This window comes from Nycticebus coucang, chromosome 5 (genome assembly GCF_027406575.1).
Source record: "Nycticebus coucang isolate mNycCou1 chromosome 5, mNycCou1.pri, whole genome shotgun sequence".
Taxonomy (NCBI): domain Eukaryota; kingdom Metazoa; phylum Chordata; class Mammalia; order Primates; family Lorisidae; genus Nycticebus; species Nycticebus coucang.
Window position 1 is genome coordinate 132,827,036 of NC_069784.1, and position 21,410 is coordinate 132,848,445.

Genomic DNA, 21,410 nt, shown 5'->3' on the forward strand with positions numbered 1-21,410 from the left:
TGTGTTATTCTGTAAATGGACCAGAACAGTTTAATTTAGAAATTATAATGCTTTTTATTATTATTATATATATCTTTTGAGACAGAGTCTCACTTTGTTGCCTCGATAGAGTGCCGTGGCGTCACAGCTCACAGCAACCTCCAGCTCTTGGACTTAGGCGATTCTCTTGCCTCAGCCTCCCGAGTAGCTGGGATTATAGGTGCCCGCCACAACACCCAGCTATTTTTTGATGTTGTTACAGTTTGGCTGGGGCCAGGTTTGAACCTGCCACACTCGGTATATGGAGCCGGCGCCTTACTCACTGAGCCACAGGTGCACCTGCTGTTTATTTTTTCAAATAGTTGAAAAAAATATAGACAGCTTTTTTTTTTTTTTTTTTTTTTGTAATAACCTTGGCATAGGGTGGGCCTTCTAAGCCTATGTCTAACGGCCATTATGAAGAGAATTGATAACATTTACATCAAAAAGTAATAATAAACAAGGAAAAACATTTCCATCATGGGACAGGTATAGGTTCATTCCATTAATATAAAGAGATCTACACATTTTTAAGAAAAAGATGAACAACTGAGGAGAAGAAACAGCCAAGAGTGTAACAGATTATTCACTGGGTAAAAAGTACAAATAGTCAATAAACTGGGGAACGCACTTAGTTTGAGATTCTTCTATGAAACTGGCAAAGAATTCAAACATTTAAAAAATACCTAGTGTGAAGAAAAGTATAGGCGAGTAGGCAGTCTGAGGCCAAGCTGGGAAGGGTAAACTGAAGTTGTGGGGGCCAAATACCACATATTCCTATTTACAGCGCATATTCTTTCCGACTCTGCAACTCTGAGTTCATCCTTTAGATCTGCTCTCAGAACACAGATTTCTGGGTGAGAAAGTTCACTGTAGCATTATTTGTATCAACAGAAAACTGGAATGTAATGTCTGTTAGCAGGGGACTGATCAAATAAAGGATGGGACAGCCACACGAGTGTCTGTTGAGGGGTACAGATACGTAGGTATGATTGTTTTCTAAAAAGGCACGTCAATATAGGTTATGTTATCTTTCTTGTACATAAACACACACACAGATACAAAGTGTATAGAAAATATATTGAAGAATACTCAAAAACTGAATCAAACTCTCCTTGTTTTCTAAATCACATACAGATTTTGTATTATCTAGATGAGGACAGCCATCATAATACATTTAGAAAGAAAGAGTAGTTTTTAGTGGTGATTATTATGAGTTATCAGTTATATTTTACAGTTTCAAGAGCGTTTCTTTTTTTTTTTTTTATTGTTGGGGATTCATTGAGGGTACAATAAGCCAAGTTACACAGATTGCATTTGGTAGGTAAAGTCCCTCTTGCAATCATGTCTTGCCCCCAGAAGGTGTGGCACACACCAAGCCCCACCCCCCTCCCTCCTTCCCTCTCTCTGCTTTTCCTTCCTCCCCCATAACTTTAATTGTCATTAATTGTCCTCATATCAAAATTGAGTACGTAGGATTCCTGCTTCTCCATTCTTGTGATGCTTTACTAAGAATAATGTGTTCCGGGTGGCGCCTGTGGCTCAGTGAGTAGGGCACCGGCCCCATATGCCGACGGTGGCGGGTTCAAACCCAGCCCCTGCTGAACTGCAACCAAAAAATAGCCGGGCGTTGTGGCAGGCGCCTGTAATCCCAGCTGCTCGGGAGGCTGAGGCAGGAGCATCGCGGAAGCCCAAGAGCTAGAGGTTGCTGTGAGTCCTGTGACATCATGGCACTCTACTGAAGGCGGTAAAGTGAGACTCTGTCTCTACAAAAAAAAAAAGAATAATGTGTTCCACTTCCATCCAGGTTAATATGAAGGATGTAAAGTCTCCATTTTTTTAAATAGCTGAATAGTATTCCATGGTATACATATACCACAGCTTGTTAATCCATTCCTGGGTTGGTGGGCATTTAGGCTGTTTCCACATTTTGGCGATTGTAAATTGAGCTGCAATAAACAGTCTAGTACAAGTGTCCTTATGATAAAAGGATTTTTTTCCTTCAGGGTAGATGCCCAGTAATGGGATTGTCGGATCAAATGGGAGGTCTAGCTTGAGTGCTTTGAGGTTTCTCCATACTTCCTTCCAGAAAGGTTGTACTAGTTTGCAGTTTGCATTCGAAAAACAGAAAGAGAGCGCATCAACAAACTCACAAGCCATCTTATGGACTTGGAAAAAGAAGAACAATCAAAGCCTAAACTCAGTAGAAGAAAAGAAATATCCAAAATCAAATCAGAGATCAATGAAATTGAAAACAAAAGAATCATTCAGAAAATTAATGAAACAAGGAGTTGGTTTTTTGAAAAAATAAATAAAATAGATAAACCATTGGCCAGACTAACAAGGAATAGAAAAGTAAAATCTCTAGTAACCTCAATCAGAAATGATAAAGGGGAAATAACAACTGATCCCACAGAGATACAAGAGATCATCTCTGAATACTACCAGAAACTCTATGCCCAGAAATTTGACAATGTGAAGGAAATGGATCAATATTTGGAATCACACCCTCTCCCTAGACTTAGCCAGGAAGAAACAGAGTTCCTGAACAGACCAATTTCAAGCACTGAGATTAAAGAAACAATAAAAAAGCTTCCAACCAAAAAATGCCCTGGTCCAGATGGCTTCACAGCAGAATTCTATCAAACCTTCAAGGAAGACCTTATTCCTGTACTGCAGAAATTATTCCAAAAAATTGAGGAAGAAGGAATTTCCCCAACACATTCTATGAAGCAAACCTCACCCTGATACCAAAACCAGGAAAAGACCCAACCAAAAAGGAGAATTTCAGACCAATCTCACTCATGAATATAGATACAAAAATTCTCAACAAAATCCTAGCCAATAGATTACAGCTTATCATCAAAAAAGTCATATATCATGATCAAGTAGGTTTCATCCCAGGGATGCAAGGCTGGTTTAACATACGCAAGTCCATAAACGTTATCCACCATATTAACAGAAGCAAAAATAAAGATCACATGATCCTCTCAATAGATGCAGAAAAAGCATTTGGTAAAATCCAGCATCCTTTTCTAATTAGAACACTGAAGAGTATAGGCATAGGCGGCACATTTCTAAAACTGATTGAAGCTATCTATGACAAACCTACAGCCAATATTTTACTAAATGGAGTAAAACTCAAAAGCATTTCATGTTAGAGCCTGTACCCCTGGAAGGAATTCACCAGCTGATGGCAATTAGTCTCAGATGTTGTTTTAAAAAGAAAGTATTCATAGTTGTCCTGGTCTGGTTTCCCCCCAGTTATCGGTATTTGAAGTATATCATAGCCTGGATTCTAAAAAGGTTCTTAATGTCAATATAGACCTTAGAAACCTCTTATTAGTAAGATCACTACTTTTTATTTTACTTACTGTTTTTAAGAAACAGGGTATCTCAGTCTGCATTCACATGATCATAGCTCACTGCAGCCTTGAATTCACTCGTCAAAAGGCTTGTCCTGGGAGGTAGTCACTGTGTCTCACCCAACAATTGCATGGTATGGGATAATACGAGAAATCATCAGAATGTGAAGTTGGACTAGATGCTTTTCCAGCCTCCATGCGGCCTCCCGACCTGGCCTTATCATTATGTGTATGGAAGGGCTCCAGCCACACAGCGTGCAGTGCTATGGGCCTTCCCTTGGTACTCTGGGCTCACTCTCGCCATCCTCCAGGATTCGCCTCCTTTTTGAGGCCTTTTTGTTTGTTTTCCCATTTACTTTCTTTTCCTCTGTCCTTCCTCTGGATTCTTTTAGCACTATGTATTTATGACTCTTATATTACTGATTTATATTATAAAATGATACGCTTGATAAGCAAAGGTTTTGTGTTTACTCCCAATAACCTGTTAGAGACCTTATACTCTATTAGAATGCTCTGTGGGTGTTTGAGTAACTTTTATTTAGTGATGGACACATCAGTAGGTCCTCTGTAGTGTGAGTTATTGAGCCTTGACTTTAGCCTAAAGCCCTGTCTGGGGGAGGGTTGTGTTCTGAGAACTGTTGACCCATCTGATGCGCTGCCCAGTCAGAAATAGTGAATTCTCTTACGGAAGATCAGTTTGGGTATGAAACACTTGAGGTCCTGTGGATATTTAGGAGCAGTGTAACATCTGTCCTGTGCAGAGACTTCCACACAGTGACCTTGGTTCCAAAGGGATTTCTGTTGGTTAAGGGTGAGGAAGGCATAGTAATTTATGTTGAGAACTACATTTTGTTTTCTCAGTTCTCAAAAAAAAAAAATCCTGTTTTTACACCGTTTTGTAAACCATTTAAAAAGGAACCAGTAAAAGAAACCTTCAGAAAGATGCAGCATTAGACTTATTTATTCTCTCCTGACCTTGCTAAGTTTGATGGTGCTGTTGAGAATTTCTCTTCACCAGCCTTATGGAAAATATTCTTTCCATGTCTTTTCTCCTGCTCTTGTCCCTGGATGCATCCCTTGTAGTTGGTAATGGGCCTTCTTAAGGAAGATCGTATCCCACTGGGAGAGGATTTGTTTGCAGTCAAAACTGCACAGGCTGACTGTGTTCATCACAGATCCTTAATGTACACACAAGGCAGCTTGTTCAATGGGGAACCTTTTAGCTGTACATGGCTGGTGAAATTTATTGCGTAGATGGGAGGTGATTGTTTTGTCTAACTGGAAGCAAATGACAAAAGCAAAGTCTTCCCCCGCCACCACCACCTTACAACTGCTATGATGCAGGGCCAGTCAGCATTGTTATATTCACATCCTGTCATCAGCAGATTGTGCGTAAAAGCCCATTTCACGTTTATTAGGCAGGTCTGCCTGAAAACATTGTTGTTGGCTAGTTACAGCATGTTCCTATTTTTTACATAAAGCTACCTAATTTAAGACTTCGGACTAACAACGTAGGTAGACTCCCATTATCCATTTATTTTTAAGGAAGCTTTTATTATTTTAGTCCTCTTTATTTAGTGCATTTTTGGTTATCAGAAGTAGGAGTTTTCTTCTTGCTGGTCCAGGTTCCCCAAGGATGTCATATAAGAAGAAAAATAAAGCAGAACGAGAACCTATCGTTTTTGTGGTCATCAGTTGCTGATTGGTGTTTGTGCTTTCTTCAGAGCAGTTTTTAGAGTTACCTTTTATTACAGACAGTACAAATACATTGTGAGAAATGAGAAAATTCAAACTGGCAAAAAGAAAAGCATCACATTCCCCCATCACTGCTGCACAGTATCTCACTGTGGTGTGAATATGGTGTACACACAAATATAAATAGGAACTTTATATTTATACTTAAAAACCAGAATGAGATCGTGTGCAGTTTGCAACCTTTTAAAGTTAATATTCTTTGCCTTGCCTTTTCAGTAAATCTCACCTAATATCCAGACCAATTTCAATTTTCCCAGCAAGCCTAGAATGTCCTGTGACCAAGCCTAATCTGATTATACCTCTCTCCATCCTCTTTTCCCTAGCACATTCCCTATTCTTTACACATTTTTTAAAATTCAGACCTAGCCAGTTGTCCTGTGAAATTCCTGTCATCTGGATTCACCTGATTGGTTCCTTGTAGTATTGTTGAAGCGTAGTTCCTTTATTTTTTGTATTCCCTATAAATTGGAAATTATACCTAAAGGCTTAATGGACTCAAATTGAGTCCAAATTGAGGCAAGAATTTTACAGGTGCAATTGTATATTTCACGTTCTGTCACGCCAGAAGACCGAGTGTCTGGCAGCCCACTGTTACTGATCAGAATGACCCCGGGTTAGGTTGATGGCAGTCTTTTGCCTCTGTTGTATTGTATATATTCTCCTTATGATCAGAAATCAATTTGTCTGGTATTAATTTAGCACCACTAACCAATTATGTGATGGTTGCCACTGTTGATAATCCTCACCAGAATCAATGCTGTTCCTTCCACGTTTACTGAGCTGGCTTCTATGAAATAGGACTTCCCTTCCAAATTAGCCTTGAATTCCACTTCCCATTAGAGTTCTAGATAGATGTCTAATCCTTTCTCTTTAATTGCCAGTTTTCAAAGTAAGAAGTTAATTTTATAGTTGTTTCAAATAGTGACAGATGAGGTTGGACCTGTGGATTTACGTTGATTCAACGTGGTCTTTTTTTTTTTCCTCCAATACTTTATTATGAAAGTACTATGAAACATTATGAAATTATTATTAAATACAGCAAATTTTATAGGTAACACCTGTAGGCCTCCACCTAAATGTTACAATTAATATTTTGCTGAACTTACTTTATCACATGCGTATCCTGTATCCATCTGTCAATGCACCTAAGTTTTGATGCTTTTAAAATAATTTGCACACATTGATAGACTTCATCCTTAAATGTGCATATCATCCATATTAACATGTATCATACAAATGGCGTGATTCAAGGTAGTCTTTTCTTTCTTGTGCTGCTTTTCATCACTCCTTGGAAGCCGAGTCAAGCTGGATCTCCTACCTCACTAATACTTGACAACTTTCTTGCTCTTAAAATATTGCTGTTTTCCATTGTCTGTGTCATTACTGGGTCAGCTTGGATTAAGTTCTCTCTTCATTATTGGTGGTATATTCCTGCTTCTTTTCATGACTGGTAATTTTTCATCAAATGCCAGCCATTGCGATTTTTACCTTGTTATATATGCTGAATATATCTGCATTCCCATAAATGTTTTTGAGTTTTGTTCAGGGATGCACTTACTTTGCTTTGAAACAGTCTATAATTAGTCTTGATTTTAAAGCTTTTCAAGTGGAACTAGAGTAGTATTTAGTTTAGGGATATTTTTGCCCCTCTGAAGCAAAACCATTTTTAGTATTCTACTCAGCATCCCATGAATTATAAGGTTTTCCATTCTGGCTGGTGGGAACAGCCTGATGTGAGGGATTGTTCTCCTAATTCTTTGCTATGGTTCTTCCCTGACTTCAGGTAGCTTCCTCAAATGCTGTGCTGATCAGAACTCAGCTTCAGACCTGCGGGACCTTCTGCAGATCTCCAGACCTCGCTCTCTATAGCTATTGCTCCCCAGATTCTCAGCTTTGTCTCCTCAAACCGCAGAGCCGACTGGGCCTTGTGTGGGTTCTCCATCCCTGATCCATGGCCTGGAAAGTCTGTCTACTGGTCCAGTAACCAGGGACAGTCGTAGGGCTTACCCTGTTAGTTCTTACAGCCCAGGGTCACTGATCTTCATTGCTGGTGTCAGTGAGCTACACACAGTTTTATATATTTTGTCATGGTTTTAGTTTTAAGTGGAAGCATAAACTGAGTCCCTGTTACACTGTCTTGATTGTCTACTTGGTATATTAATTGATTTTCTTTTCTTTTTTGTTGCAGTTTGGCCAGGGCTGGGTTTGAACCCGCCACCCTCGGCATATGGGGCCGGCGCCCCTACTCACTGAGCCACAGGCGCTGCCCTGATTTTCAAAACCAAATGTTTTAGATTTATAAAATGAGAATAATACCACTACATAATATCTCTTCACGAGAGAGTTGTCTCTAAAAAGCACATGCTCGTAACACTGTGCGAAGGTAACATTGACAGTGCTGATATCCCTACTGGACAGTTGTGGAACTGGGAATTGAGCCTAGAAGTTGGGCTCCAGAGTCCTCCTAACAACTGTGCAGTTTTTGCAGTTTGGCCATTGAGGGTTTCGTGGGATGTGTCAGTTGTCTCTTCTTACAAAAATGATGTTTAGGAAGCCGGGCAGAACCTCAGAGCATCCACCAAGAGATGGTGACTTCTGCTCTGGAGTTCGCAGACTGGCTGGGCTGTCCTGTTGCCCTCAGCTGGGATTCGTAGGCCTCACTTTTGTTCTATGTTTAGCTTCCAATCCACTAGGTGGCTTTGCTTACCTTGGCTGGACACTCACAACGTCTAGTGCCTTTGAAAACAGAAGGTTCAAAATGTTAACATTTTTAAAAGCTTGGCGATATTTTTTCTCTGGCATTTCATCGACTGTGTGACTTGCATGATGGTTGTTCCATTCTTTCTGTGCTGCTTATAATTATTTTTAGTGCTTCAGTGATAGTGTGCCATGACAACAAGCACAGACTTTAGGAAATACAGCACGTTGAAGGTAACCCACTGCTACGCAGCTGGAGCTCTCTGCATGTGGTGACCGTGAGCAAGTGGCATGCTGGGGTTTTCTGGGGAATTTAGTCCTACCATAAATCTGCTGTTTTTAGTTGAAAGTGTGGGCATATTCTTTTTCACCCCTGTTCACTGAGCACCTTTTTCATTTTAAGGTGGATATTTTGGCTCAGATTGGTTGTGTTGAAAGTTTCAGTCAGTCACCACCTTCTTCATCTTCTCCTTCTCCCGTAAATAAGGTAAATTTTAAACTTGAACGCAGAGAAAATAAACATGTAAAAGCCCCTAAAAATAAGCTTTTTTCCCCAAATGCGGTAATCGTTTCAGGTAAAGTATCTTCCGAGAGCCCTTCTGGGGCCTGGTAGCATAGGAGGTGGAGTTTGTCGGCGCTGGAAAGCATCAGGATTTACACCTTGGATCCTTTCAGCTGCGACTTGGACCGAGACACATGAGTTTCTCCCATGGGCAGTGAGCACTAATGAAAAGTTTTTAATTCCTTGCTGGACAGTGAGTCAGGAGGAGCTTGGTACCATAAGGAGATGGAACAGAAGAGAGTGGAGACGCTGCTTGGCAGAAATGAGAGAGGGAAGGTGGAAGGAAAGGGTAGAAGAGGCCTCCCAGAGTTTGCACCGGAGAGAAGGAGCTGAATGGATTGCTGTGTGTCCAGAGGTGTGCACTGGGGAGACCAAAGGGGATTTGGGTCTTTTTCAAGAGGCTGAAGGATCTTTAAACCAGAACATTGTAGTTTAGTTCGTTATCAGCAAGAGTCAGGTTGAAAAAAATCGAGATCTCACCTTTTAGCACACAGAAAACATTGGCACCGAAAGTCCCAAGAATGAGGGGTTACTGTTGACTTTTATCTCAAACTCCTGAGCTCAAGCTCTTCCTTCCTCAGCCTCCCAGAGTGCCAGGGTTACAGGCGTGTGAGCCACCTCGCCCGGCCTACTGCGGACTGTCACGATGAAACATTTCTGTCTTCCTCTTTCTTTCATATATCTGCAGGAAACAGATCTTTGGCTAGAATAGGAAATACCTTCAGTGCATCGGTTAAAAATTCCTCTTATTAGTAGGTCCTGGCATTGGACCATTTGGAAATTTAAGTGATCTTTTCCTGTGTAGAATAAACTAATAGATGTACTACTCAGCTGGGGATTCACTCGAAGAACTGCCAGTCACCATTCTTTTCTTTGTAGTTTAGATGGGCCCCATGTGTTCACATAACCTCTACTGAATGTGGGCTGTGTGCCAGGTACCGTGCTAGGCACTCCGTGTGCTTGATATATCTCTTAATCCTTACAGAGCCCCACTGAGGGCCGTGGAAAACTAGGTCCCAAAGCAAACAAGCATGCTTTGGGACTTAGTCATTTACCAGAACTGATTTACTAAGCTTTTGTTGTGTGTCAGGCCCAGTGTTCTTAGGCAGCAGGAGATGACCAGTTACTCTGACGGACACAACCCTCCCCATGTCCTGACGTATCCTCTGGTAGAGTCCAGATGACAGAGTGATCGTATATACAAATTTTGTTGAATTCTCCAACATTGTGTTAAAATTTTAAGCATAGAAAAGTTGAACAAATTTTACAGCGAATAATCCTATGCCTGCCTTATAGGTGTCACCACATGGCTGTGTCTGCCAGCCTCTCTACAGTGAGCCAGCACCACTTCTGTAACTCAGAAGCTGTGCTCAGGTGCTAAAAGTCATTTTGTTCCTGTGGTCTTGTGCTGAATATCACTTACTCTGTAAACAACCACAGCAAGTTATTGTCCTGGAAAAGACTCAAGTCAGTATACATAAGGAAATCTCCCTTCATGAAATGATAATAGAGTTATGAAGGTTAAATGTCTGACAAACAATAATATATGTTTTATATAAATCGTCGAGAATATCGCATTTAAAATATTCGAGTCCTTGCCACTTCATGTAAGGCAAAGAATCTTTGTGTGGGGGGGGGATAGTTCCTTTTTTTTTCTTTTTCTTTTTCGAGACAGAGATTCACTTTGTCACCCTCCATAGAGTGTCTTGCATCACAGCTCACAGCAACCTCAGACTCTCAGGCTTAAGCTGTTCTTTTGCCTCAGCCTCCCGAGTAGCTGGGACTACAGGTGCCCACCACAGCACCCGATTATTTTTAGAGACGGGGTCTTGCTCTGGCTTAGGTGCTCTTGAACTTGTGAGCTCAGGCAATCCACCTGCTTCAGCCTCCCAGAGTGCTAGGATTACAGGCTTGAGCCACTATGCCCGGCAGGAAAAATACTTTCCAATGTAAGACAGTGCTAAGCCCCTGAATTACCAATACGTCTGACCAACTGATAAGCAAATGAACACAGCAAAAGACTGGCCTTGGAAGAAAGTGGAAGGGGGTGACTGAACATCAACTAGCAGGCTGTGGGAGAGCCAGAGCCTTAGGGAGGGGTAGGACTTTGCCAAATTTAGGAACGCAAGGCCTGCAGACAAAGTACAGTATAGTGTGAGAAAAGGCAGATACACAAGAGTCTGGGACGGTGGTTCTCAACCTTCCTAATGCCGCGATGTATTTTCAATGTTACAAAGGGGTCGTGACCCACAGGTTGAGAACCGCTCATCTGGGAGAATGTGTGAAGTTCAAAGCTTTGGGTTGAGGGTGAATGGTGGGTAACGAGAATGGAGAACGCAATGGAAGGGAAAGTTGGGACCCTCGCTGCAAAAAATTCTTGATTGATCTGATGTAGTAAGAAGGTTGGAATTGATTCTGTTATCTGTAAGCTCTAATTAAGAGATTTTAATTATATGTGATTGACAGTCAGGGGAGCTTAGCACAATGAAAGGAGGGAAAAGAAAGGATGAAGACACTGCTGAGTAGAAAGGAAGAAGAGGGGAAAGGTAGAAGAAAAGTACAGTAGAGGCACCAAGGGCAGAATGGGTTTTAGAGGGAGAAAAGTCTGTCGTTAAAGGACAAGGGAGAGCAAGGTCAGAGAGCAGAATGTAGGAAGGGTGGGTTCAGAGAGGCGGTGGCACAGACTAGCCAGTTGCCACTTACTGACAGGAGAGGAAGGAAGACACATCTAGGAGAGGAGCTGGAGAAGAGAGTTCTAGTCGGTTGGGTTTTAAAAGATGTGTTATCAACAAGAGACAGGTTGAAACAAGGTTAGAGGGAATGTTTCAGGCAGAGAACCCAAAGAGAAGCCAACATACCCAACAGGGATTTAATAACCTGGGTAGAGAGCTGGGATTACATATATAACCAAGTAATGTCACAATTACTACACGCCTATAAATTATGAACAAAGTAATTTTCAAAGAATAGTTGTGTTATTTGTTGCTGTCCTGATTCAATGGATTTTAATTTTCTGAGGACACATGTGATTAATAGCTCATCTCTAATTTTTTCTTCCATCTTATTGAGAATCCTTCCTGGCCAGAAAGAGACTTAAGGTGTCTGGAAAGCCCCACTGAGCTTTCTTCACTCTTCTGGTTGTTCCAAGATTGTTCCAACCTTCTGTTCCTTCGTAGTTTCACTTAGCTTCCAGCAGTCTTCTGAACGCAACTCAGACTGCCTGCATTGGAGTCCTGCCCGGAGTTTGCCAGCTGGAGAGAGGGAGAGCCAGAATCCCAGCCCCAGCCTGAGCTCCTGTGGTCCTCAGTGTCCCACCGCTTTGCAGTAGTTCATGGAAATCATGCCGAATCTGCTAGACAAGTGACGGTCTCTATTTATTGGCATCTTACTATCTCAAACTTGGGGCCTTTTTGAAATTTTTATCCACAAAATAAGACCTAATAATTTAGAGTTTGGAGGACATAGAGCATATAGATTGCTGACTAAAACGTCATCCCTTAAAGAAAATGGTGCAAGTGTGATGGTCAGGCCCTGAACACGGTCAAACTTCATCCCTTAAAGAAAATGGTGGAAGGCTGATGGTCAGGCCCCAACACGATCATCTTCATTTCCAGCAATCGTGAGGATGGCCTGAGAGTCCATCCTGAAGCTTGGTACATGGTATCTAGCTGGCTGCCCCATCTCTAGCCAGTAGAGCATTCTAAAAATTAGGGAGGTTTTAGACAGTGTGGGTAATTTTCTTGCAGATCTCTCTCTCTTCCTCCCTCCATCCCTTCCCCTCTTCCTTCCTTTTTCTTTCTTTTTCCTCCCACTCCTCTCTCCACCTCCCTCTCCTCTTCCCTCTCTCCTTCTATCTCTTTTCTCTGTGTATATGAAAAAGAATACTCAAGTAAAGGGAAGAACTTGCTATTTCATGTTCTTAAACAGGGCACTATTAATTTTCTCTGAATTCATCAGTAAACTTAAGGTAATTCCTATTAAAATGAACATGTTTTTCACTTGACATTCTAGTACTAAAGTTCACGTTGTTTTAGTTGAAAAATAGAGTTGCTAAAGTTCAATTGAAAAATAAGCAGCTAAGAGATGTTATATTAAAGTATTAGTGGTTTTTCTATCAAAGTAGGCACAGGTACAAGTAGAAATCGATCACTAAGGAATAATAGAGTCCAGAAAATAGACCCAAGTCCAAGATAGGATGAAGGTATTATTTCATTATCAGCACAAGGAAAGTGCATTATTCATTAAATGGTATTAGGGGCAAAAGAAGTATTATTTCTTATACCAAGGTAAGTTCCAGACAAATTTAAATGTCAAAAAAAAAAATCAAACTAACAAAAAACAACCCCAGTAAACAGTGCTTGCCTCGGGTGGGGATGGATGTGCAGTGTTGAGGAGGGTTCGCGTACTCCTGTCAAAGTGTTCCTTGAGATTGGGTGCCGTATATTGCCTGTTTTATTTACAGTATTAATAATCAAACTATAAAATCACTCAATTTTAGAATATAAAACCTCCTTTTTATGCAAGATGAAACTCCTAAGCATGTCGGTAGGATTGCAGGAATGTAACCAAAGTCTCTGAGAAGCAACTTGACAAAATCTGTCAGTTCTAAATACATGATCTCTTTAACCCAGCAGTTTTTCTTCTGGGCATTTCACATAAATCTTTCAGATTGCAACATTGTCTACAGTTCTAAAATACTAAAAACAGGATAAAGTAACGTTAACATATGCTGGTTAAATTATGGGAAATAAATATAATGGAATTCTATGGAAACATGTAAAAGAATGTCTGTATGCACTGATGTACCTTGGAGAATGTTTTACGCTCTTAAGAGGGAAAAAAGTACAAAGCAGAAAATATAATTTGGGCCCACACAAATGTTTAAAAACAGAAAGCCTCTCTGTGGTGGGATGTTTCAGTTAAGCGTGTACGAGGAGCTCGTTAGTGAAGACGTTAACAAAGATTTTGGGAGACCGCGTTCTGGAACTCCTGCACTAGTGCCACACACCAGAGCAAACCAGAGTGCAGTCACTCCGGGAAGTGCCATGTAATCGACTGGAGGGTCAAGGAAGCAAATAGGAAAACAGGATATTCCAGTCTACGTGAGTCAGCATGACCAGGAACTCCCCCCGCCTTAACCCTTACCAAAAAGTACCCTGCAGTAACCTGGTGTTAACCAACTGGCTCTTCCCTATTGTTCTTTTTCTTTGTTCCCACCTTATAAAACCCAGTGTTCTGCTGTTGCCCGGTGGAAGCTCATTCTGGTTTGCAGAACGGAAGCTGCCCAGATCAGGAACCATGAACAAAAGCTAGTTAGGTCTATAACTAAATTTGTTGAAAATTTGTGTCTTTTAACAGTAGCAGTTGTCTTTGAGAAAATGACTGACATCATGGGGGGGGTAGACGTATTTTTTATATTGCATATCCTCTTATTTGAGTTTTTTTTTTTTTTTTTTTTTTACTGAGTATGTATTACTTTTCAAATGAAAACAAAAGCCTACTTTAAAATACAGCCGATTGCCATGAAGCAGTTAAGGTCAATGAAACAAGTTCTTATCAGTTTGTATGATCTCAAAAACAATGTTGAGTGAAGAAACAACTTGCAAAGAGATATGTCTAGTGTGACATTGTTCAGGTCAATTTAAAAATGTAAAACGTTTATGAATGTGTTACGTGCTAAAAATGTGAAACAGTTATTTATGAATGTGTTACGTGCAGTGGAAGTTTGAAAACACACGTGAGAATGAATACGGAGCTCATAAAAGTAGTTAGCTCTGAGGCAGAGAGGAAGAGAGGGCGTCAGCTGTGTCCTTTGTTAAAGTTTTCAAAGTTCCAAACCAGATATGATAAAATATTAACAGTAAAGTGAAGTTGATGTGCTTTTTATCCTTTCTCTATGTTTGAAAAAAAATTGTTTAAATTTAAAATTGTTTTAAATTCTTCTGTTTTTCTTCAGCAGTCCTATTGTATTAAATTATTATGCCAATTAATAGCTGAATTGAATCACGGTTTCCAGAAGTCACAAATATTCCTTTTCCTCCCCCCTCCCCCCCAACAGGTTGGCGGTAGCACTGACCCCTGGTCAGCCTGGAGTGCCTCCAAATCTGGGAACTGGGAGAGCTCAGATGGTTGGGGGGCTAAGCCAGAGGGGGCTGGCGCCCAGAAAAACACTCCCAACAACTGGGACGCTGCCTTCGGCCACCCCCAGGCCTACCAGGGTCCAGGTGAGGAGAGGGTATGAGCGACAGGGAAGAACCAGCGGGGTTTGCTCCTCCACACTCAGCACAACACAGAACACGTCTGTGACCGAAACACCGGATGGGGAGAGTTGTCCCTGCAGACCAGGCTGTTCTCCAGCAGAGGCCTGCAGGTGTAGGGGTGGGGGGTCCTCATCCTTCACTGTCTACCTAGGGTCAGATCCAGGCGTTCCCATAACCCCCTTGTGGGGTTCAATTAATTTGCTAGAGTGGCTCATAGAACTCAGGGACACACTTCACTGAATGTTGCCAATTTATCACAAAGGATAATTTAAAGGATACAAATAAACAGCCAAATGAAGAAATGCGCAGGGCAAGGTGTTGGGAAGGGGATGGAGCTTCCCTGCTTTCTCTGAGGACCGCCACCCTCCAGCACCTCCACGCATTCACCAGCCCAGAACCCTGCACTTCAGGGATCTTGTGGCGGCTTCATCACAGAGGCAGGGTCGATTATTAACTCAGTCTTCAGCCCCTCTTCTTGTCCTGAGGATGGGGCTGGGGCTGAAAGTTCCAAGCTTCTAATCATGGCTTGGTGACCAGCCATCATCTACAAGCCCATCAAGAGTCATTTCCTTAGAACAAAAGACACTCGTATCACCCAAAACATTCTACGGGTTAGACATTCTGAGTTAGGAACTGGGGTCAGAGACCAAATATGAGAACCAAAGATATACCCAGCACCCTGTGGCTCGGGAAATTACAAGGGTCTTAGGGGCTCTGTGCCAGGAGCTGGGGCCAAGAACAAATATGTAATTCTTTTTGTTGTTGTTGTTGTCGTTTAGCGGCCCGGGCAGGGTTTCAACCTGCCATCCTCCGCGCATGTGGCTGGTGCCGTAACCACTGTGCTACGGGCACCAAGCCCAAATATATAATTCTTATTCTTTCCCAGTATCGTACTGACCATTGAGTTGAAAAGAGACGTTATTCTGAAGAACTATTCCGGTTGCTTTTACTCACTAATAGCAAACCGGGATCTGAATGTAAATAGTCATTCGTTACACTTTCCAGTGTAGTTGCAGTTACCTGTGTAGGAGTCGCAGATCCAGGTGCTGGAAGGGACCAGGTCGAGAGCAGAAGAGGAGAGTGAGCAGTGGGGGCTGCGGAGCCTGGAAGGCACCTTCTCTGAGGGGCAGCCCCTGCGCCCGCCTGCCCACCTGTGGATGCTGCTTTTGCAGGGAGGCTAAGCTGGCATTCTGATCCCCCTGCTTGCAGAGACACACTGGAAGTCTCGATTCTATGTCACCTTCTCATTTTAACACCTCAGCAACTACACGTTTGTTTAACTGACTTCTGAGCTAATAAAAATAACTAAGGCAGAAGAGAAAGTTATAGAATGACGACTACTTCAGGAATGGAGAAGGGGTATTTATGTCTGTTTTGAAATCAAACAGCAGGGTATTTATCTCTGCCTGTTATTTTGTTATGATTCCTGGATCCTGTCTCTCTCCTCTGTGAGCACCTAGGGCCAGGGAGTGAATGTCTGTTGTAAATGGCACAGACCTTGTGCACAGAGCCAGGTGACAGCGCAGGTGCTGGCTCAGAGCTAACAGTCACAGGCAGGAGCTGGGGGTCCAGTGGGACCGGAAGTTGTGGGTTCATGGGAACATGGTGAGGCTGCTGACGTCTAGATTCTGACAACATGGCTTAGTTCCTTGCTCTGAGTTTTCTCTTTCCCCTTTCCTTCCACTCCCCGGCCGGTGCTTTCCGTATCCCCGTTGCCCTTCTCTCACCTTCTTACTAATGTTGCACAATTGCTTTTCGAAGATTTGTCATTCCTTTTGTCCTCCCCAAGCTTCTTGATTTAAAGGGGAATTTGTTCTGCCTATTTGTAAGTTTATAAGTCTAGATTTATCAGGGTAAAGCCCTCTAGAAGGCCTTTTCTCGTGTAGCATTAACATTTTTATAGTCTGCATTTATCTGAAATTATTTGGGCTGACAGCCCTTTTAAATAAAAAGTATGTAATTAAATGATGGTAAAAGCGAAATGATTACTGCAGTCAAGCAGTTGACACACATACGCCAACTCACGTAGTTACCTGTGTGTGTGCGTGTGTGGTCAGAGCAGCTGCGTCTGTTCTCCCAGCACACCTCCAGTCCCGAGGTAGCCTTACGGCATCGTCAGCTGCAGTCCTCACGCTGTGCTTCAGATCTCCAGACTTACTCCTGCGCAGCTGCAGCTTTGAGCCCTTTGGCCTACGTCTCCCCAGTCTCCCCTCTCTCTGCCCCTGCTAACCACTATTCTATTCTTTGTTTCTCTAAGTTTCACTTTTTTACAATTTCTCATATAAGTGAGAAATGTGGTATTTTTCTTTCTGTCTGGCTTATTTTTACTTAAAATGTTCTCCAGTTTCACCCATGTTGCCACAAATGGCAGGATCGCTTTTTTTAGTACTGACTAGCATCCATCGTACATGTTCAGTTTCTTTATTCACTCATCTGCCAGCACTTAGGTTGACTCCACGTCTTAGCTATTGCAAATAGTGCCGCATTTGAACATGGGAGCCCAGGTATCTTCCTGCTTTCATTCCCTTTGTGTATAAACCCAGAAGAGGGGTTATTGGCTCAGCTGGTAGTTCCATTTTTACTCTGGAGGGGAACCTCTACATTGTTTTCCATAATGGCTTTACCAATTTACATTCCCATCGAAAGCATGCAAGGGTCCCCTTTCCTCTGCATCTTCATAGGTGGGGGGTGATACTTCCTCCTGCTAACGATCAGTGATGATAAGCACCTTTTCATATACCTGTTGGCCATTTGTCATCCCTTTCGTCCTCCCCAAGGACAAAAGGTCTTCTTTGGTAAAATGTTTATTCAGGTTCTTTGTCAATTTTTAATTGATTTGTGGTTTTTTGCTATTGAGTTGTGTGATTTCCTTATGTATCTTGGATATTAACACCTTATCAGACATACAGTTAACAAATATTTTCTCCCAGTCTGTAGGCTGTTTTTTCATTTTGTTGATTGTTTCCATTGCTGTATGGAAGCTTTTTAGTTTGATGTAGTCCCATTGTTATTTTTGCTGTTGTTGCCTGAGTTTTTGGTATGACATTCAAAAAATCATTGCCAAGGCCAGTGTCAAGGAGCTTTTTCTCTTGGTCCTTCTAGGAGTTTTATGGTTTCAGGTCTTAAATTAGGTCTTTAGTCTATTTCGAGTTAGTTTTTGCGTACAGTATAACATAGGGTCCAGTTTTATTCCTTTATGTGGGTGATTTTTCCCACCACCATTTACTATGTCCTTTCCCCCATTGTGTCTTCTCAGTACCCTGGACAAAAACCAGCTGTTCTGACAGCCCTCTCTGAGTTGTCTCTCAAGTGTCTTTTGTTCTAAAAGGCAGAATCCGTAATTCAAGCCTTAAAATTGACTGTACTCTTACCATCTGTACAGTACTCCTATATTATACCCTTTTCCCCATTTTTTAAAATATGGATTAGCCCAGTAATAGTTGCTATCAGGAAATTAAGCAATATCCTTTTTTAAATCTTTACTTTTTTTTACTGATGATGATCTGTTTTCACCTCTAGCAACTGGTGATGATGACGACTGGGATGAAGACTGGGACGACCCCAAGTCCTCTCCTTACTTTAAGGACTCAGAATCAGCTGAAGCAGGAGGCAGTCAGCGAGGGAACATTCGCCCTGGTGCGTCTTCCATGAAGCTGCCACTTAACAAGTAAGTTTACCAGGCAGGAGGGGGAACCGAAACCTGTGTGTAAGGTATGGGCACAGGGAGACAGTTAGCTTTGTCTCTTTGCAGTGATCTCCTAGGACTTGGGTGTGATTTGGTCTTTTTTATTTGCATCTTAGCTTAGAAGTATATTTTTTTATTTAAAAATAATTTTTGTTTTATAAGGTTAATAAGTGAAATATTCTATGATTTGCTAAATAGTTTTTATAGCTTTATCAACTCTGACGTATTAAGATTTCATTGCTGGCGGTGCCTGTGGCTCAAGGAGTAGGGCGCCGGTCCAATATGCCGGAGGTGGCAGGTTCAAACCTAGTCCTGGCCAAAAACAAAAAACAAAGATTTCATTGGTAATATCACAGAAAGCTAAAAATGATAATATTAAGACTATCTTTTAAATGGTTTACGGTTTTATTAATCATTCATCCTGGGCCAGGCATTGTGCATAGTGGTTTGTATGCATTCTCATGTAATCCTCATAGAATCCTTATTTTATTATGGGAAAAACTGACACCTAGAGAGCTTATTGACACCCAGGTTCACACCAGTGGTGTTTCCAGTCGGTGTTCCAGTCCCTCAGCCTCCAGAGCACATATTCCCAGCAACTGTGCCTAACATGTTTAAGATCTTTGTTTGCACTTAGATTTCTCTTAGATTAAAAAAAAGGTGCTGTTTGTTTGTTTTGTTTTGTTTGAGACAGAGTTTTACTCAGTCGCCCCGGGTAGAGCACTGTGGCATCATCATAGCTCACAGCAACCTCAAACTTTTGGCTCAAAAGATCCTCATGCCTCAGCTTCCCAAGTAGCTGGAACTACAGGTGCCCACCACAATGCCTGGCTAATTTTTTCTATTTTAATGGAGATAGGATCTCACTCTTGCTCAAGCTGGTCTCAAACTCCTGAGTTCAAGCAACTCCCCACCTGCCTCAGCCTCCTGGAGTTTTAGGCTTACAGACATAAGCCACTATGTCCAGCCTAAAAACAAGTTTTAATGGTACTTAATGGGAGATTGTGTTGGAAAGAGTGAGGATGCACCTAGCGCTGTAAGATTCTTTGGTAGCGAGTGCTAGGTAAGTCTGTAGTTTACATCAGAGTAGCTTGAAGGAGATATAAATTGAGACTTCCATAAGAATCTTTAAGGATTCTTTTTCCAGAATTAAGTTTAAAATAGTTTATTTTCTGAAATTACTAGTACTTTTTCTCAGTGTTCCCAGTTTATGATTCAAGGCAGGTATTAAACAATGTTAATTTATGTTTGGAAAAAAAATTGAAAACACGTGACATGTATTTAGACATGATGACATATGTCTAGATCTAATTTGATAAGTCCTACCATTTCTCCAAAGGAAGTTTAAATAGCTTCAGATGGGGCAGCGCCTGTGCCTCAGTGAGCAGGGCGCTGGCCCCATATACCGAGGATGGCGGGTTCAAACCCGGGCCCGGCCAAACTGCAACAAAAAAATAGCCAGGCGTTGTGGCGGGCGCCTGTAGTCCCAGCTACTCGGGAGGCTGAGGCAGGAGAATCGCCTAAGCCCAGGAGTTGGAGGTTGCTGTGAGCTGTGTGAGGCCACAGCACTCTACCAAGGGCAATAAAGTGAAACTCTGTCTCTACAAAAATAAATAAATAAATAGCTTCAGATGATTGAATGATTTATCTTTTGGCCGTCTGGTTTTTATCCCTCTTCCTAGTTCCCTCTGTATGTACTTTCCTGCTTAGTTGCCCATGTAATGAAATCAGTCACTCTGGGTCTGATTCCATAGAGTCAAACTTGAAGTTTCAGTATGCTCAGTGGTGATATATATTACAGTCAAGTGTTCTTTAAACCTCAATGTAAAGTATATTTAAACCCATTTAGATGTAATTTGTCTCTTAGCCCTACTTTGAAAACAAGGAAGTAGAAACAAAAACGAGTGTCTGCATTTTTGCAGCTGACGAGTGAGGTTCCTGGCTGACCCTGGCCTTTGACGCTAATGTCCAGGGCTTTCCTGTCCTGTGTTCTGGCTCTCTGGTTTGCATGATCTTAGGCAAGTTTGATGACCTACTTGAACTTCAGTTTCTTCATCTTTATCTAAAGCAAAGAGGTTGGCATTCAGGATTCTTTCTGCTCTAAAATTTCGTTGCAGGTTGAAACTAAATGAGAGCAGTCCTAACTTGAACCTGTACTTTTGAGGCTTTTCTGTCTTTCTATAGTGCTGGGAACAATTTGAGACCCTATTTATTTTTATTTAACTAGATTAATGTACTAACAAGTCACTTACTTGTAACAGTTTTAAATTTTTTACAGTGTAAATATTAACAGTTTTTCAGCAATTAATACATTTTATATGACACTTGCATTCTATGGAACATAAGCCTCACACTAGAAAAGGAGATCAGAAGTGTAAATATGCTTGAGCATTGCAAGAATCCATCTTGATAATGGTCAAATAATAAACCACATTGCTGTTCAGTAAATATTAACTGGGTGTGTATACTCAGCCTTGGAGTTTTTCTGTGGTTCGTAAGAATACCCAAAAGTCTGGTCAAGGAGTTAGCATAGTGTACAATCCCCACAGGAGTGTAAGTTCTTTAATAAAAGTATCCAGGTTAGCCCATCAATTCACTGAGCATTTAGTGTGCTCCCAGAGCCCCTCCGGATCCTGAAAATACAAATGCTTTCTCTAAAGTGCTCCTCGTCTGCTATAATGTGTAAATAAATCGTATAGCAAAAATATGCTCTGAGTGCTGAGGAAGCAAGAAAGCCCTGGCTGAGGCTGCAGGAATGTTTCAAAGAGATGATGATATAATTGCCAAGAATTTAAATGTACCGAATACATGTTAGGCTGTTCACAGAAATCTTTTCCTTTAATTCCCTTACCATCTTCAGAGGTAGGTCATCTGGGTCCCATCCTTCCCAAAGGAGATTGAGGCTCCGGAGGCCACCTGAGTGTTGGGGTTGGGTTCAGGCCCAAAGCCATCTGCTCCAGGACTCCTCTCTGCTCTCTCAGATGAGCTTGAAGGACCATCTGGGGGAGGGAACTGATGGGAAGTCAAGTGACAACGAAGGGAAAGAAGATGCAGGCCCCTGAGAGCAT

At 41.7% G+C, this 21,410-nt stretch overlaps 1 protein-coding gene across 2 annotated transcripts in view; it reads left to right on the forward strand.

Annotated features, from left to right (window-relative positions):
- Positions 1-21,410, forward strand: part of SNX9 (sorting nexin 9) — a 111,753-nt gene that overhangs the window by 51,036 nt on the left and 39,307 nt on the right. Inside the window, exons 5-7 of one of the 2 annotated variants that reach the window (XM_053592772.1) lie at positions 8,239-8,322; positions 14,456-14,621; positions 18,177-18,324. In XM_053592772.1, coding sequence (XP_053448747.1) covers positions 8,239-8,322; positions 14,456-14,621; positions 18,177-18,324 — 398 coding nt within the window. The remainder of the gene's footprint in view (positions 1-8,238; positions 8,323-14,455; positions 14,622-18,176; positions 18,325-21,410) is intronic. The other variant, XM_053592773.1, reaches the window with a different exon arrangement.